This window comes from Talpa europaea (assembly GCF_964194135.1).
Source record: "Talpa europaea genome assembly, chromosome: 1".
NCBI lineage: Eukaryota > Metazoa > Chordata > Mammalia > Eulipotyphla > Talpidae > Talpa > Talpa europaea.
The window spans coordinates 118,183,389-118,201,564 of NC_140073.1; the positions used below are offsets into that span (position 1 = coordinate 118,183,389).

The following is an 18,176-nucleotide window of genomic DNA, read 5'->3' on the forward strand; positions in this document are numbered from 1 at the left end:
AAAGTATTAATAGTAATTACATTGGGATGGTGGATATGATTTCATTTTATACTCCTTTTTTATACCTATTTTTATCATAAAAAAGCCCAAAGACATTGAGTACATAAAATACCCCATGATCAAGGCAAAGAGGTGAAACTACCTGGCTATGATGCATTTCTCTTTTAGCTTTTCTTAATGTTCACTACAAACTGATATCATCTCTAAATATACATGTGTGGAGAACATGAGAACACTGTGTATTTGGTCATGAGCCCTTTAGTTCCCAAGGAATATCTACAGACTCGTGGCAGTCCTTGTCAACTAACAGGAGAATCAGACAGTAAAATATATTTGTTATTCTTAAGTATTAAAGACTGCATGTCTATCCCAGACATAGAGCTTTATCAGTGTTGGCATCTTGATCCCTTTTCAACTCAAATCTGTGATTATTCTCTTTTAATTATAACTCTAGGAGAAAAGGATAGTGGTAATATTCAGGTCTTAGCCCTTACCCATACCCAGCCTTTTCCCAAAGAAAACGAGGCTAGAAACTATACTCATAAAGATAACTAATGCTTCTAGATGCAGTTCTGTAGTAAGTGATTATCTACTATTTGGAGGTAATTCATTCTACTTATTTTCCCAGCAAAGAAATGTTTATGACCTGCTGATTATTTCAGGTTCACAGAGCGCTCTGTTTCACTGTGGGGGGAAAAAAAGTAGCTAATGAAGTGTCTGACATACCAGAAACAATTCATATATTATAATTCTGGTTCTGGTACTTATTGCCTTGGTTACATGAACATAAAAGTTAGAGCACTACCAGTCATAGAATCTCAGTTCTTTAAAGTTCACTATTCATGCTCCTCACATCTAGTAAAGATGTTAGTAAAATCCTCCAGATAAAATGGTAAAAGTAAGACATTTTCTTGCAAGTGGTTGTTCTTGCATGGTTCTCAAACTCTTATCTCAGGCCCCTGCTACACTCTTAAAAATTATTGAGAACTTCAAAAACCTTTGTTTATGTGTAGTGTGTCTGCTGATATTTGCCTTATTAGAAAATTGAGAAATTTTAAATATTTACTTTTAAAAACAAGAAACTCATTAATCTATGAATATTTTCCAAAAATATTAATAAGGAAAATAGCAGAATTTTACATTTATGCAAATATCTTTAAGGTCTGGTTTCCCAACGAGATTTTCCTATTTTATTGCTATATCCTTGATATGGCATATCCTGTAGCCACTGGAAAAGTTTACATTTGTGAAAGAATGAGAGTGATCATAGTAGCATCTCATTATGAGAACATTTTATAACTTTTTTTTTTCGGCCGGAACCACCATCTTCCAGTAAGTCGCCAAAATGACTAACACAAAGGGAAAGAGAAGAGGGACCCGCTATATGTTCTCTAGGCCTTTTAGAAAACATGGAGTTGTTCCTTTGGCCACATACATGCGAATCTATAAGAAAGGTGATATTGTTGACATCAAGGGGATGGGCACTGTTCAAAAAGGAATACCCCACAAATGCTACCATGGCAAAACCGGAAGAGTCTATAATGTTACCCAGCATGCAGTTGGCATTGTTGTAAACAAGCAAGTAAAGGGCAAGTTCTTGCAAAGAGAATTAATGTTCGTATTGAGCACATTAAGCACTCTAAGAGCCGAGATAGCTTCCTGAAAAGTGTGAAAGAAAATGATCAGAAGAAAAAGGAAGCCAAAGAGAAGGGTACTTGGGTTCAGCTGAAGCGCCAGCCTGCTCCACCTAGAGAAGCACACTTTGTGAGAACCAATGGGAAGGAGCCTGAGCTGCTAGAACCTATTCCCTATGAATTCATGGCATGATAGGTGTGCAAAAAGAAATAAAAGCGCTCTGGACTATAAAAAAATAATAATAATAATTAACATCTCATTATTGTGAAAATATTTTGATCTCACAGTTATCTGAAATTGTTTGGAGAGTCACTAGGGTCCCTAGACCATATTTTATATGACCTAATTATGGATGGAAGTATGTAAAGATTTTCTTTATTTCTCAGATATGTCTAAAAATGTGGCAATCTGTAACCTGTAGTCTTCTTGCTTTTGCAACCACCAGTATTGATAAAACAGAAACCAAATCAAATCAGTGTTGTAGTGCTTAGATTTAAAAATGTAGAAAAACTTGAAAATGTGTCCTGAAGAACCAGATGTTGTTGTGTATGATTTCAGACATGAATTCCACATGAAGTAAATCCTTTCTCACGTGAAAATCACTTGTTTTTCCCAGTATACTTTGGCAACTCACCCTCTCTAATTGATAATGGATGGCACCTTTGGCTGACTCAGTGGCATCTTCACAAATTGAATAAAAACAGTGAACAGAGGAGGAGACAGGTTTAGTGACAATGTGTTTGCTGCTATCACTTTGGTGCCGGTGTGCCCCTTTGTTTAGTAAAATATTTTTAAAGTTATTAACATTGCTAATTAATAAAGGAAGAAGCATTTAAAAAGAATTTTTTTTAAGGAATAGCTTGGGTCTTTGGGATATAAATTAATCTTAATAAGGACTAAGTCTTCAGATTATGTCAAAAATTATGACAGAATTAAATAGATTTAACTGCAGAATATTCACTATTATGCTTTAAAAAAAAAAGGCGATATAACTGCATTGAATTGTCCATTGTATTGAAGGGGATACATCAGATTTTGTGGTCAGTTATGACAGCAAATTGTTAAATCTAATGCTAAGTTCTTACAGAAAAGACTATTAGAAATTAAAACCTCTCAGTGGAGAACAGGATCAAAGTTCCTAACAAAATGTAAGAGACTGGTTATTTGGTATGATAAATCCAAAAGTGCCATTACCAGGTCAGACACTTATATCTAGACAGAAAGGAACAGTGATTCAGTGTTTAGAAACCTCAAAGAGCCTTTCTGTGTCTTTTCCCTTCAATGAAATGCTCTTCCTTCATTAGGGATAGAAAAATAATGTCCTATTTATTTAGAACAACATTGATGAAGGTTTTCTGCATATTACTATGCAACTAAAATGTTAACTTTCTTATTTAATCCTAGTTTTAAATATATTAATTTGGGGAAAAGGTACATTCAATTCTGGCCGATGTTTTAAAATGTTGAGAAAGGAAAAGAAACAGTTGCTGAAAGCAGCACTTAGTAAGTAATACCTTTAGGTATAAAATAAATTCACCAAGATGGAGGGTGCCGTGTCACTTGGAACTGGTTACAATGAATAATATAGTCCAAGGTAGCCAAAGTAAACTTTTCCAATTGAAAGGCACAATCAAAGGAACAATAAGTTAAAAAAAAAAAAAAACACACCCATGTTCTTTTCTGGCCACAAAATATTAAACACACGTGGCAACTAAAGTAAGCAGAAGTTGCAAAAAACAAATAGTGCTTCTTTCTTATCCACAAAATGTCTGGTTAATTAAAGAGATCAATAACATGATAGCAAAATAAAAGTTTATGAACCCTCAAAGCATTCTGATTTCACAGTGGTAGTAGCAATAGGAAAGAGTTAGCAGTGACTTAAATGGGCCTAGTGGTTTATGGTGGCAGAGGTAAGAGAAAATTCAGGTTTCTCCTTAAAATAGAATGAGTAACCCAGAAGGTAAGTTTGGCAGTGAAAATGATAGCTGATCCATTGCAATTATGTGTAGGCACAGTTCCTAAGCACTTCATTGCACAATGTTCCATTTACTTCTTCACAGCAATTCCTCATAATTCGTGGCCCAAAGAAGAATTACAAGGCAAAATAGAAAATATTTTGAACAGAATAAAAATGAAAAACAGGCATCAAAATTTATGGGGTGCCATGAAAACAGTACTTAGAATTTGATAGCAGGGAAGGGACAGAGATGATAACATAGGATACTCCTGAACCTTCCCCCTCCCACGAAAGCACCAAATGTACAGCTCTGTTGGAACATTCCATCTGAATGTAGTCTGGGACTTAGCTGAGTTACTTCAGTACATTGGAGACAGGAGAAAGAGTACCATGGAGATGGGAGGGTTAGGAAAAGTTGAGACATAATCTCATACCCCGCCGCACCCCATCACAGCTCCATACAACCAGGAGGGAACCCCCCGTTTCCATCTTCTCCCAAGAAATGAGTCTGAATCACAAACCTAGCACCCTAGCATTTAATGTTCCCATGCAAGGTACAGTCCTCCAATGCACCTGTTTCTTAAGGACCAGTGTGGCTTGCACTGATGAGATTCACAGGGCTATGGTAAACATGCAAGTCATTCTTAATAGTTTTGCTTAGGAACATTTGACATAGCTGTACCCCCAGTGCTTAGTGCAGAGGGAACAGGCAAAAAAAAAAAAATCTGCCAATCTTTCTTGGAAAGGGCTGTGACTCCACACTTCACAAAACTGCTGCCTGAGGGTCCAGCTTTTAATTGAACAGGCAACTAGGGACTGGTTGTGATATGTGGGTAGGCCCTGGGATTTTATGTTAAGTAAAATAAATTGGATGGAGAAAGACAAATGTTGCAAGAGTTCACACATGTGGAACATAAAGAAACAAAGCAAGGGCCTCCCTGGTGGCACAAGGGGTTAAGAGGCAGCCTATGAAGCTGTCCGCAGCCCCTGCAGCACGAGTTCGATCCCCGGCCAGAGGGCTACCCACATGGCGCAGCAGACCTCACCTGACTTGCCCACTGCTCCCCTTAGCAGTGTACTTCAGTCACTCCACCTGTTCTGCTCCCTGCTCTGTCTCTGGTGAATCCTCTCACCTCCACCTGTTCTGCTCCCTGCTCTGTCTCTGGTGAATCCCCCCCACACCTCTGGCCTGTACCCCAGCTCTTGTATGCATAAATAAATAAATCTTTTAAAAGAAAAAGAAAAAGAAAGCAAAACAAAAACAAAACTCTTAGAACTAGTTGGTAGTTACCAGAGGGGAAGGGGGTTGGGAGATAGGTAAAATGGGTAAAGAAGATAGATGGTGACTAAACTTTTAGTGGTCATCATAATGTTGTATATACAAATGTCAAAGAATAATACTGTACGCCTGATACTTAGATAATGTTAAAAACCATTGGTGCTCCATAATATTTTTTAAACACTGTAGTGCTAGTGTAGTATTAAAATAACTGGAATGTAGGAAAATAAGTATAAAAGAAGGGTCAATTATCTTATAAATACAAGCAACTCAAATTTAACTGAATTCAACCTTCCATTAGAAGGTTCCGTGGGTAATTTCAAGACATCAACCAATTAGATCTGATCTAATAAAGTACTAGGCATAATAGATTATTGTGTGCTGCACCCCCCCTGCAGTGACCCTCAGGGCTAATGGCTGTTGCCATGGTCCCTGAGGTCCGGCTAATAATGACCATCAAAAGCGGCCACAAAGATGATTAAAAGAAATGCTGACCACCTGGAACCTTATCTCGCTTTCTCAAGGCCCACAAACTTTATTCTGCTACAACTGTCTTTCTAAAATCTTTCCTTTTTCTGGTCACTGATTGCTAATTAAAAAACATACATAATTTAATAATTAGGCTAATGCAAATGAAACATTACTAAACACTGTGTTATAATAGAATTGTTAGTTTAATAATCTTTCTATTATGTGCTTAACTTTAGTACCTTTGATATTAACTGCATTATAAAATAAATTCACCCATGACAATTAATTATGAGTAAAAATGATAGTTAGTGCAACTAGAAAATAATTATATAAAACAGTAGAAAGAATTTATAGCCTGTCCAATTAGGAATGAGGCTAGGTCCAGATGTAACTTCGGACATAAATCACTGCCCTGTCAATTAAGCTAAGTCTATGAGCAAACTGATCTCTTTGATGTTCACTGTTCCTATGCTTTCAGAAAAACATATATATACTGACCACTAGCTTAATAAAGACGCACTCAGATTTTCACTCTCTTGAAGTGTGTCTGTGTGTCATTTATTCATCGAATCCCTGACCACCTGCGCAATCTCTCAACCCTGAGACGGCCTCATCGTCCATCGCTGTGCTGGTCCGCGGCAATTGTGTTATTATGAAAATAATACCTTATTTAACTTAAATAAATGCTTCAAAAGTATTCATGAATTCATTTGGTGCCCCCAGATGAACTCCAGATTAGACTGTCTAGGCTGGTATCCAAATTCTATCACTAACTGTGCAATCTTGGGCAAGTAGCTTAACCTCCTCTTGCTTTAGTTCCCTCATCTGTAAAATTGACACAATGATCATACTTACCTCATAGAAATTCTAGATAATCAAATGTGTTACATAAGCAAAATGAAGTAGTGTCTGGGACATACAAAGTTTTAGTCACTGTGATTATTATCATTCCATACTAAGAAAACAAGAAACATGGTTCTAGTTCCATTTCATCCATTTACATTTGAGCAAGTGGCTCATCAGCCTTTCTGTGCCTCATTTCTTCCACTGTGAATTTTTTTTTTAATTTTTTTTTTTATAGAGGCATGCTTTATTTATTTGTTTGCTGGTTTGTTTGTTTGTTTTGTTTATACATGCACTGGGTACAGTCAGAAGCGCGGGAGGGTGAGAGAATTCACCAGAGCCAGAGCGGGGAGCAGAGCAGGCAGAAGGACCGAAGTACACTGCTGAGGGGAGCAGCGGGCGGCAGGAGAGGTCTGCTTGCCATGTGGGACCCTCCTCTGGTGGCCGGGGAGCAGCCGGGGATCGAACCCGCGCCGCAGAGGCCGCGCGCAGTTTCGCAACCCAGCGCTCAACCGCTGCGCCATCGGGGAGGCCCCACTTCTTCCACTGTGAATTTAAGAAATGAACTTCAGGACCTCAAAGATTTTACTTGTTTTTAAAATTCCAAATCCATTAAGGTTTTCTTTTTTATTTAAAAACACCCATATTATCTTCTAATTCTGCTCTATACACATCAGCCCAAAAGTAAGTTCCTATGGGGTGAATTGCTTATAACACTGATTGAACATTAATATATTTTCTTCATAAGAATGTCACACCCCTTTCTTCAGGCCAGACAATATTGGCTTAAAGAACAAAGAGCCATTCTTTCCTTTTGCACATGATAAATATTGATTTTTTTCATTCCATCATAATGCCTGTATTGAGTAAGCACCAAGCACTGTTCTAGTTAGGCATTGAGGAAACTTAATAAAATATGATTCTTGTTCCCAAATAACTCACTATAGTAGACCAACCAATGAAATGTAATTGCAATAGGGTGTGATAAATACAACAATAAAGGATGGAGTATTCAAATATGTTTGATGGCTCATGGAAAATTATTTTTCAGAAGAAACATCAATGGATCTTGAAAGATGAGTAGCAATTCTCCAGATGGAACGAAAATGACATAAAATGAATCCTTGGTTATATTGTATGCATATGTAGGGTAAGGAAAAATGTCAGGCTTTTCTGCCCTCCCACCATCAGGATAGATGAGGGAACCCTGTGATCCAGAATGCATGCCTGATGGCGGGCACCTGAAGTGGGTACACCTACACTAAGACTGTGCTTATAAGGGTGGCGTCATGGGGACACCAGCAGAAGCCAAGAAGCCGACAACGAACAGAGCCGGGAGAGAAGAAGAGAAAGCCGGAGAGCCCACATACAGTGAAGACTAAATCCCAATAAAAGACCTGCAAAAACCACTAAGGACTCTGACTCCTCCTTTACCCGGTCTGCTGGATCAGAAAACCTGCTCTATGCCCTGGTCCTGCCTTTACAATTGGCGTAAGTCGGCAAGATGATCCATGCAGATGGGTATGGAGCCCTCCGAAGACCTGGAGGGACTAAGGAGTTAACAGACTTTGCCTGTGACGACGCTGGAGGCGTCATGGCGGCACAGGAGAGGGACGGGGTCCAGGAGCTGCAAGACAGGACCTGGCATGAAGGAGACGCCCAAAAGGACCAGCCGACGACACCCAAAAGGACTGGCCAGCGACCCCTGAGGCAGCAGAATTGTCGGGGAGGAGAGGACCACGATTCGAAGCTCGCCAGTGCTGATGCAGGGAGAGGCCAATGGACCTCGACTGATGGACATGGACTGCTGAACTTGGACTGACAATCCCGCCAGAAGGCGGAGGACCTTGAAGGTTGATATGTTTTGGGACCCTGGGGGTGGAACAGTTTTGTTTGTAAAACCCAGGAGATGGGAATCTGGGGGTGGCCAGTGGACCTTGGTGGCCAGAGGCAGCCTGTGTATGCACAGCAGCCAGGCAGAGGAGAAAAGCCAACTGAGAAGGCAAAAGCTGGTGCTGATGCTAAGTTTGGGAAGCCCTGAGCGGCTGTTAAGCAGCCTGAGTATGCTGAAGACCTGTGAGTCTCGTAAAATCACCTGTGGGTGATGCCCTGCTCGTTGTCGAGTGAGGGTGAGGAGCTGAGGAACCTGTCCTTGGGGGACGGGTGGGGAACGTGGCTTGGGGTAGAGCCCAAGCCGAAGAGGGAACCCGAAAGAGGCCGAATGTAGAGTTTGGATCCCCGACCCATGTGCTTGTGCAGTGGGTTGGCCTGAGTGCAGGGGTCTGCGAGTCGCACTGGTGGCTATGAAGGCTGAATGTTGGAGCGACTGCAGACAGAAACCCTGAGGGTTGGCGATTACCCCCACCAGAATAGAATCACCAATCCCAGAGCGAGTGCATCCTGGGGGTGGATGCTGTGTGTGGCTTGTAGCCGAGACTACAGCCAGAGATGGTCAGGAAGCCTGATGGCTCCTGGCGTGTTACAGTAGATGCCGTGAGTGATACCCCTCCCTCATATGAGCAGTGCCTTCGGCAGCAGATTTGGTGGCTCATCTGCTGGTACCAATAATTGTCTTTTGCCCCTAGGTTGGTGCCCTGCCTGGACTTATTTGTGTTCTGTTGTATTTTGTTATATTGTGATATATTTGCTTTTGTGGGCCATGGCTGCATTGTTTGTTTCTTAAGGAAAATTGTATATATGAAGACTATATGGCAGAAAATCCTGAGGGGGTGGACTATAGGGTAAGGAAAAATGTCAGGCTTTTCTGCCCTCCTGCCATCAGGATAGATGAGGGAACCCTGTGATCCTGAATGCATGCCTGATGGCGGGCACCTGAAGTGGGTACACCTGCACTAAGACTGTGCTTATAAGGGCGGCGTCATGGGGATGCCAGCAGAAGCCAAGAAGCCGGGAACGAACAGAGCTGGGAGAGAAGCAGAGAAGGCCGGAGAGCCCACATAGAGTGAAGTCTTGCCTCCCAGCCCCCCAGCACCCCTGCCTGCTGTGTACCGGGTAAATCCCAATAAAAGCCTGCAAAAACCACTGAGGACTCTGACTCCTTTACCCGGTCTGCAGGATCAGAAAACCTGCACTGTGGCATGTCCTGCCCCTATAGCATATATGATGAAACTGTTGTATCACAGTCTTGATTTATTATACCGAAGCAAGTAGACACCCTGATTTCAGTTATCTGAGGTAGAAATTTCTTCAATTTTCTCTCCCCCACAATGATCAGATCTACTATAAATTATCTACTATAAATTATCTACTATAAATTATAAATTACTATATATATAAAATCTCCTGTTTTTTCTTGAATCTCTTCATTTCCCTGTCTGCACAACTCCACCTAGTCCTAGCTATTACCTACCTATGCCATTATCTTCCTGTACTACTGCAACAGAGTACTGACTAATTCCCCTACATTTACTATTCCCCTCCTCTGATACATTCATCAAACGATAGCTAAAATGATTGCTTAAAAATAATCATGATCTTTCCCCATCATGAATAATTCAAAACGCAGGTGGGGCTTATTTCTCATTGAAGTGAGAATATCCATATTGGACAGGGGTTGGTGGTGACAAGGGGATGAGTGACTGCATATTGGGGTCCTTTCAGGGAGAGGTGGTTATCTTTGGGAAGGCAGCCTGACATAAGTTGGCACTTGAGTGAAGTGAGTGGAACATATGCTCAGAGGAGCATGCCTACAAGATATGGGAGCCCAAGTGGGGTGGGGAGGGTGATCAGATTGGTTACTTACAGAGGAACTCAACAGTAGGTAAATATATATCAAAGATAACAGGAGCCAGGTTGTGTATATCTAGCACCTGAACCTTATTACCTAAATACCAGCCTCTAAAAAGAACCAGGACTTCTTTTAGTAATGGACAATATCAAGGCTGAGGCAGGAAAAGTAGTTGATGAGTCTGGAACATCTTAAGATGAACTAAAATAAGCACACTCAAAAAATAATGAGTTTTGTCAAAAGGACACAGAAGCCAACTTGAAATAATTGCAAATGGTTAAATATAAAACAATTTAAGTATCTAAATCAATAGCAATTGATTCTAACCCTTTAAATAAAATAGTCCACAATAATAGAAATTAGTAAATAAAATGAAAGTGTAATGAGGAATAAGGTATTTGTACTTTTGAAATACCTCTTCATAAAGCACTTCTTAATTATGAAGAAGAAAGATGTAATTTTACATTGAAAGGTCTCATAGACACCACTTTTATGAAGCAATGTAAGTTAACACCAATAAGAGGTGTTATTTGGAGACACCTGATAACATGCAATGAAAAGAACGTAATGTCACTTCCATTATAGTCCTGCCAGAGTTGTAAAACCTGAATCTGATCATGAAGAAACAAAGCCAGAGAAACATCTAAAAAATATGACTTGTATTCTTCCCAAGTGTCAAAGTCTTGAAAAGTCAAAGAAAAACTAATGAAGTATTTCTCACTGAAGATGCCTACAGAGTTAGTTAGAACAACTAAATTTAAAAAGTAGGTCAGCAATGGATCCTACAAAGACATTGCTACAGTTGTCAAAACCTGAGTGGTATTTGGGGCTTAGATGGTAATAATGTATTGCTGTTAGTTAATTTTCTGATTTTGATGATTCTGTTGTGGTTATGTAGGAGAATGTGCTTGTTTGCTAAAAGAAAAAATACACAGCGCACTTTAGAGGAATGATAATGTAGGGTAAGTAAAGTATCAGGCTTTTCTGCCCTCCCACCATTCGGACAAATGATAGATCCTTGCGGCCCTGAATGCATACCTGATGGCAGACACCTGGAGTAGGGTGTGGGCATGCGTTGGTGGGTACACCTGGGCCAAGGCCGGGGCTTATAAGGGTGGCGCAGTGGCATGCAGTGTGGTGGTGCGGTGTCGAGGACTGGGGAGTGCGGTGAAGAGTGACAGAGCGCGACTACAAAGGGCGGAGAGCATGAAGACAACGTCTGCTAGAACCGTTAATGAACCTACCCGGTATGGGTTGGTTGCATTACAGATGGGAAAACAAGTAACTTATTCTCAAATGATTAAGGAAAACAAAGTTATTTGCTATTCTTTTTTGTAATTTTGAGGTTGTTTCTGAATTTTTAAGTAAAACAATAAGGATTAAAGAATGACATTCCACTTCTGAAAGCTCTTCAGTGATTTCTTGTTGCTCCTAGGAAAAAAGATCAAAATCCTGTATGAACTATGAACCAAAATGGACCATGTATAAGACTTTGCATCATTTTGTCGTTGGTGTAGCCGCAGAAAGGCCACAGTGCAGATTTTCTGTGATCCCAGCAGACAGGTAAAGGAGAGGTCCTGGAGCCCTTGGTGGTTTTCTCAGGTTTGTTTTTTTGTTTTGTTTTGTTTTTTTGTGGGACCCTCGCCAGTAGCCAGGGAACGAACCGGCGCTGCAGAGGCTGCGGGCAGCCTTACAGCCCAGCGCTCAACCGCTGCGCCAACAGGGAAGGCCCCTTTTCAGGGTTTTATTGGACTTTTAGAAGTAGTGCAGCAACCAGGTACAAGGCAGGCAGGCCAGGAGGCTGGCAGGCTTCCCAGCCTCCTGCGAGTCTTCACTCTTTCTGGGCTCTCCAGCGTTCTCTTCTGGTCTTGTTCTCTCTCTTCTGCTTCTTTTTCATTCTCTCTTTCATTCTGCTGGTTCTTCATGACGCCGCCCTTACAAGCCTAGTCTCATCCTAGGTGTGCCCACCTATGCATGCCCACACCTCACTCCAGGTGCCCGCCATCAGTCATATATTCAGAACCACAGGGATCCATCATTAATCCTAATAGCAGGAGGGCAGAAAAGCCTGATAATCACTTACCCTACAGTCTGCTTTTCCAGTATTATCTTATAGACTTTCTGTTTCAGGCTCACTACAAACCATGTTTTTTTGAAGTACAAAGAAACACTTATTCCTTCTACCTAAAGCATTCAATTCCTTTTCCATGTACATTAAATGTATTTATTTATTGTAAATAAAGGTTATCTTTCCCAAACCTTTGCCCCTCAAGAAGTAGGTCAGTTCTCTAGTATTTCTGCTTACAGTATTATAATTCATAATTAGAGATGTGACCCCACTATCCTACTTCAGGGCAGAGCTTTATTTCTGCTCAGCACAGTATCCCCAGGATCTATCCCAGGGGACAATAAAAAAATTTTGATGAATAAATCAACTGTTTAAGCTCAATCCATGTACCCCCGCCCCCAACTCTATCCCTCTCTCCTAAATCTGCAAACCTTCCTCTCTTTTTTGACCCCTAATCAGCTTATAGACATGTCTAAGTCTTCTAAATCAAAAACATTCCCTCTCTTTAATCTACATCCTGCATGAGTTGCACTAGTTTTCCAATTTCTCTCCTCAGTGAAATTTTCAACAAATTTCAGCAATACTTGCTATCTCCATTTCCTCGTCTTCCATACAGTCTTCAGTGCACTACAAGCTGGTTTCCATCCTTACCTCCCACCAAAATTGTGCTTGTTGAGGTGGCTATAACTTCCTGTCAGACTCAAATTTTACTCAGTACCTCACCTGAAGTACTATTAATTTCCTTAATGTTTATTTCCTTAATGTTTATTCTTTCTGTGTATTTCTGATCATCTGCTTTTTTATTCTTCAATGAGCTCTTCCCTTTCAGTCCATTTCTCTAATTTGTTTCATTCAAAAAATATTCACTACCTACCAAATGTCTGGAACACCTGATACTTGTCACTCTGCACTTTCTCTGCGTGATCTTATTCATACTAATGGGTCTGACTACTACAGATTAGTAGATAATTCTCTAATTTTTTTCCTCCTTGGAGTAATAAAGGAGCCTAGAAATAGATATACCTAAATCAGAACCCTTATCTTTTACCTAAAAAGATCCTCATGTAGAGAGTGGTAGTCAGGCACCTACACCAAAAGTTAACCTTAAATATTTACTCTCCTTTATCACCCATATCTAATCAGTCACTATTTCTTGCAAAATTTACTCTTTCTATAACATTCCATAACTATTTCTTTTTCTCCAGTCTTAACCTCCTTTATATTCACTCTCTAGTAGCTATGGGAATGATCTAAACTACATTTGTAGTTCTTACTTAAAAGCTTTAAGTGACTTTCTCACTGCCTAAAAGATAAAATCTGTTATGTTCTTCATAGCATAAAACCCTTTGTGATCTGTCCTCTTCATGATTTCCCTCCCACTTTTCTGTTTTGCCTCTCAATTTCCTTTCAGTGTGTGTGGGCTCACGCATTGCGATGTCATGATTAATATTAGTCTCGAGCCAAGCTGCTTAAGTGGTGAAGCCATTCTGTCACATAATCATCTCAGTTTCCTCAACTATGAAATGGGTATAATGACAGTAAGTATCTTATAAGATTATTTGGAGGACTGAATTAATGTATGTGTGCTTAGTTTCTAATACATATAAATAGTACATCAAACTTTCTCCCATTTCTGCCTTTGTTCATGCTACTTCATCTTTCCTCCAATATATTAGTTGGGCTGTGTATCGTAAATTAGTCATCAAATTTTTTACAAGCTGACACTGCATATTACTATCCATGAAATCTTTACCAATTACAACTGATTTCATATTAGGATTGATGTTACAAGCAAGCATCTTCATTTTTTCTCTTTTAATGGTTGCAAATGTAACTACTTCAATTGTTCTAGGCATGCTGCCCCAGATAAAAAGGCAGTTTCTGTGCCATATCATTAGATGTAAAGGTGAGAGAGGTGTATGGCTAACTCCCCATTTTCTAAAGCTTGGAAGATTGGAAGCCAGGCAATACTATAATCAAAAATCGGAGCACACATGAAAATATTTTTATTCCTCCCAAGTTCCCTGTTACCTCTGCAATCCTTTAGCTTGATGCTGCAATCAAAGTCACTTCAGGAAAATGTACCTATTCACCAACCAGACAAACCTCTCCAGCCCAGCCTGCCTTTTAAGAACAGCATCACCAGAAAGCTGCAGTCTCACGCCCGCCCTGGGTTTTTCCCATCACCGAGGCAACGGGAGAGGAAGGGGCGGGGCTTCTGGGCCTTCCACCCCGCCCGCAGCGTGCGCTCCGGGATTGGTGCGGGGCGCCGGCTTGGCGGCTGCCGCTTGGGGTTAGAGTTGGGGTTGGAGCCGGAGCCGGAGCCAGAGCCGGATCCCGCGCGGACGGCCACGTCAACCTTATCTCTCCCGCCCAGCCCAAGCCTCCGCGCCCGCCCGCCCGCTTCCCGGTGGGGCCTCCGAGTCCCCGGTCCACGCCTTTCCCACAATGCCCCGCGCCAGGCCCCGCCCACTCCCCGTGGAGACGGGCGTCGGAGCCGGATCCGCGGGCAGCTGGCCGCGCCGTAGTCGCGCCGGTGCCGCCTGTTCGCCCCATCCGCAGCGAGCGTGGCGGCCTGCGCGGGGAGAGTGCGGGCCTCCTGCAGCGCGCACAGCTTGCACTCAGCCGGGCGGAGTCCGCCGCTGGCCACGGAGGATGGGGGAGTAGCTGCAGGAGGCGACCCTGCCACGACGAGGTGGGCACAGGCCGAGGCCGGGTCGGGCGTCCGCAGGAGCTGGCGCGACCTGGGCCCTCCGGGAGGGTAGGGGAGGGGAGGGGAGGACGGTCCCGAGCGTCCTGTTGTGTTCTGGAGGGACCCCCCCTACCACCCCATCCCCGTTTCTTCCACCCTATTACCTACTCCACACTTCCTCCGCCCAGCGGGTCCCGGCTTCTTGTAACAGTATCTTACTTGAACCTCATCAACTCTGCCTTTTTGCACCCCCAAGTCCAGCCTGAGACTGGAGACACCACGAACGCACGCTTGACATTCTCTTTCCCCAAGGTCTTTCCATCTTTTTCTTCTCCCACATCCCGTTTCTGGAATGACGGCCACAAGAAAGTGTTCCCTTTGCACTCCCCTGCACTTGCCACCGGACCCTTCCTGGGCACCGACCTAGCCCAGCCCACCCACGCTGCTGCAGGTTACCACTGGGCAAGAAATACCACTGTAGCCTAAAAGGCGTTTGAGAATGTGCTCTCTCTCCTGTTTTTTTCTGGTCATTGTTTTCTAGACTGCTGGTTTGTTGATTCCCATCAGTACATTTTTTACAAAGGTTGCTTTTTTTGCTTTTTTTTTGTTTGGTGGCATGAAAAGGAGGGATTAGAAATGAGTCATACCATTCACAGGTAAGCACAAATGTTTTGCCCACACACTTAGGACTGAATGAAGAAAAGGAGAGACAGAAGTTGCTAGGAAGATTGGCTTTTTCAAAGTAGTATGAGATATTTGAAACTAGTATATACGTTTAAATGTGATTGATGAAATTGAGGTTATTTTTATGCTACACCAATGAGATGTCTATAGAACTATTCCCTTTTCTGTTTCTTTTTCTATAGTTATACTAAATGCTAACTTTGCAATGAAATTACACTCGCAGTTATTTTATGTCAAATAGTCTCTACTGAGGTGTAAAGTAAGCACCTTCTGAGAAAACTCGAGGAAAATACAGCCCTTTTTAGTTGTCTATTTCAACACATTTTTGCAAGGGTTAGTTGAAAAATACAGCTCCTTTGGAAGGACACTATGGTTCTTTCAAGCTCCCTCAAAGGTTATTAACTGTCATTATAATCTGATAATGAAAACTGGGTAGCTTTAAAGCCGTGAAGAAGTAACCTGAAAGGAAGAGGTGTTTCAAAAAGGCAATGCTTAGCTGAGTAGAAAAAGGAAGGAAACAGCTTTTCTCCATCCTTGTGTTCTGGTGCTGATCAGAGCAAATCGTTGAGTTTCTTTTTAAAGTGTCCTAGCTAGCCACAACCACACTCATTACCCTTTGCCATTTATTTGCACTCTTGAGTGATCTAGCTACCTGGATATGGAAACCGTGTTGGGAACCCCCAAAGAATAGAGCATCAGCGCTCATTCACATTTACTGACTTTGTTTCTTAATATTATTGCTGAGTTGTTGGTTTTTTGGGTTGTTTTGTTTTTAATTAAACTACCTGGTTTTTTCTCTTTAGATTAACATTTTGGGAGACACTTGTGATGCTTGATTCAATCTTGGAGTAATGTGGACAGAAGTTCTCAAAGTTGCATATCACATCAGCTGGAACCTGCAGCGTGTCTTAATGTTCTCTTAAATTAGAACTTGTATAGGAAAAAGAATGGGAGTCTGGTTAAATAAAAATGACAATATCAGAGGCTTGAAAAGAGCGATTCTCTGTTTTGTAATAGTGTACATGGCTGTTGTGGTGGGTACAGAGCAAGATTTTTACAGTTTACTTGGAGTGTCCAAAACTGCAAGCAGTAGAGAAATAAGACAAGCTTTCAAAAAACTGGCATTGAAACTACATCCTGACAAAAACCCGGTAGGTAAAATTTGTTTTTAAGCATATCTGACAAATTTATTAAGTTTTGATAGGTACTAAAAAATAAATGTTCAAAATACTTACAAACAATCACATGTCAAAATCATAATTCATCTTCTGTAAGAAAAACAGAAGAAGCAAAAATTTTTTATTTTAAGTGTGAAAGAATTCCAGAACCAAAAATGCAGCTCTACCTTAACTAATTTTCCATCATTTATTACAGATGTCATAGAGACTAGCCAAATTCAGTTAATTCCAACTATAAATATTTGATTACATATCCAATATGATATTTGAAAACTTAGTTTTAATTCTTTTGTAATTTAATTTTTCTTGACATTATTAAGACTGTTTTATTTTGATTGCATAAGCTGAGCTAGAGGTATTTCTCTAGAACTATCTTAGTTGGTAATCTTCCCCTGAGACCTACATTCTTTTACATTTAAAGTTTTTTTTTTTTTCAGATTTTATTTAAAATTTCAGAATGACTTTCTAAGTGAAAGTGATAGACCTTATAAAACTCAGTATTATTTATGTGAAAACATACTTCAAAAACCTCTCGAAACAGTTACAAGCATTTCCAATCCAGTTTTGAGTTGTTACTGATTTTAATTCTTATTTAATTACCTAATCATTTGTATTGCCTTTTTTTAAATTATGATTTAATAATTGATTTTTTTTTTTTTTAGTAATTGTTTCAGGGATAACATAATAGTTACAAAGTTAAGAACTTGGGTTTTTTTTTTCATTCACATTTCTTAGAATAACTTACATAGTTATTATATCTACAACTTTTTGAGGTATTCTCACTTGTTACACTTTTTTTTAAGGTAGTAGTTCTTTAAAAATATTTCAACCCATAATATCTCATTTCATATTGTATTATTCCTTATTTTGGTATTCTCCCAGAACTCTCAGGATTAGATTGAATCTACATAGTTTCTGAAGAGATGTGATTATGTATCTGAAACAACTGTTATATCTAATATTTTTTAATAGAATAATCCAAATGCACATAGTGATTTTTTAAAAATAAATAGAGCATATGAAGTACTCAAAGATGAAGATCTGCGGAAAAAGTATGACAAATATGGTGAGAAGGGACTTGCAGATAATCAAGGAGGAGGCCAGTATGAAAGCTGGAATTATTATCGTTATGATTTTGGTAAGATATATAATATTCCTTATGAAACTCTTGTGGGGTGTTTTTTTTTTTTTGAGCAAATTTAGAAAGTTAATTTTGTTTCACTTCTTAATGTTTCACCCTGACTTTTTAATATAACATGATAGCAGAGCTCTAAAGTCAGCTGATATGTAACTGTCTGCACAGTTAGGAAGGTGTTTTAGTGAAATCTTAAATACTTTTAAAATAGACTTGCTAGTTAATTAGGAAATACTTACCTTAGAAGTTAAATATTGAAGTCTTTCAACATTTTTAAAGCATTGTACTTTGAAAAAAAGCTAAAGTTTCAATTCAGTAGCAGTAACCAGAAATTTCATCCTTTTCATAAGGAACCCTTATTAATGACAGTTTAAAGTACTGATAGGAGTAAGAAAGAAATGAGTCTAGAGTAGAGGGAGAAAAGAAATTAAATAAAGGGAGGGGAAAATAAACACAGGTATCAAGGCAAAAGGGAATGTAAGATAA

The 18,176-nt window shown here is 40.3% G+C and overlaps 1 protein-coding gene and 1 pseudogene across 2 annotated transcripts in view; both read left to right on the forward strand.

The window, feature by feature from the left end:
* Positions 1-1,339: 1,339 nt before the first annotated feature.
* Positions 1,340-1,844, forward strand: LOC311180591 (large ribosomal subunit protein eL21-like; annotated as a pseudogene). Its single transcript has one exon. The product of its transcript is annotated as a large ribosomal subunit protein eL21-like (transcript).
* A 14,480-nt stretch (positions 1,845-16,324) lies between these two features.
* DNAJC10 (DnaJ heat shock protein family (Hsp40) member C10) overlaps positions 16,325-18,176 on the forward strand; it is a gene marked incomplete at both ends in the record, with an annotated part of 32,534 nt that continues 30,682 nt past the window's right edge. Inside the window, 2 exons of the mRNA XM_084259091.1 lie at positions 16,325-16,528; positions 17,528-17,693. Of these exons, the coding sequence (XP_084115217.1) occupies positions 16,325-16,528; positions 17,528-17,693 (370 nt within the window). The remainder of the gene's footprint in view (positions 16,529-17,527; positions 17,694-18,176) is intronic.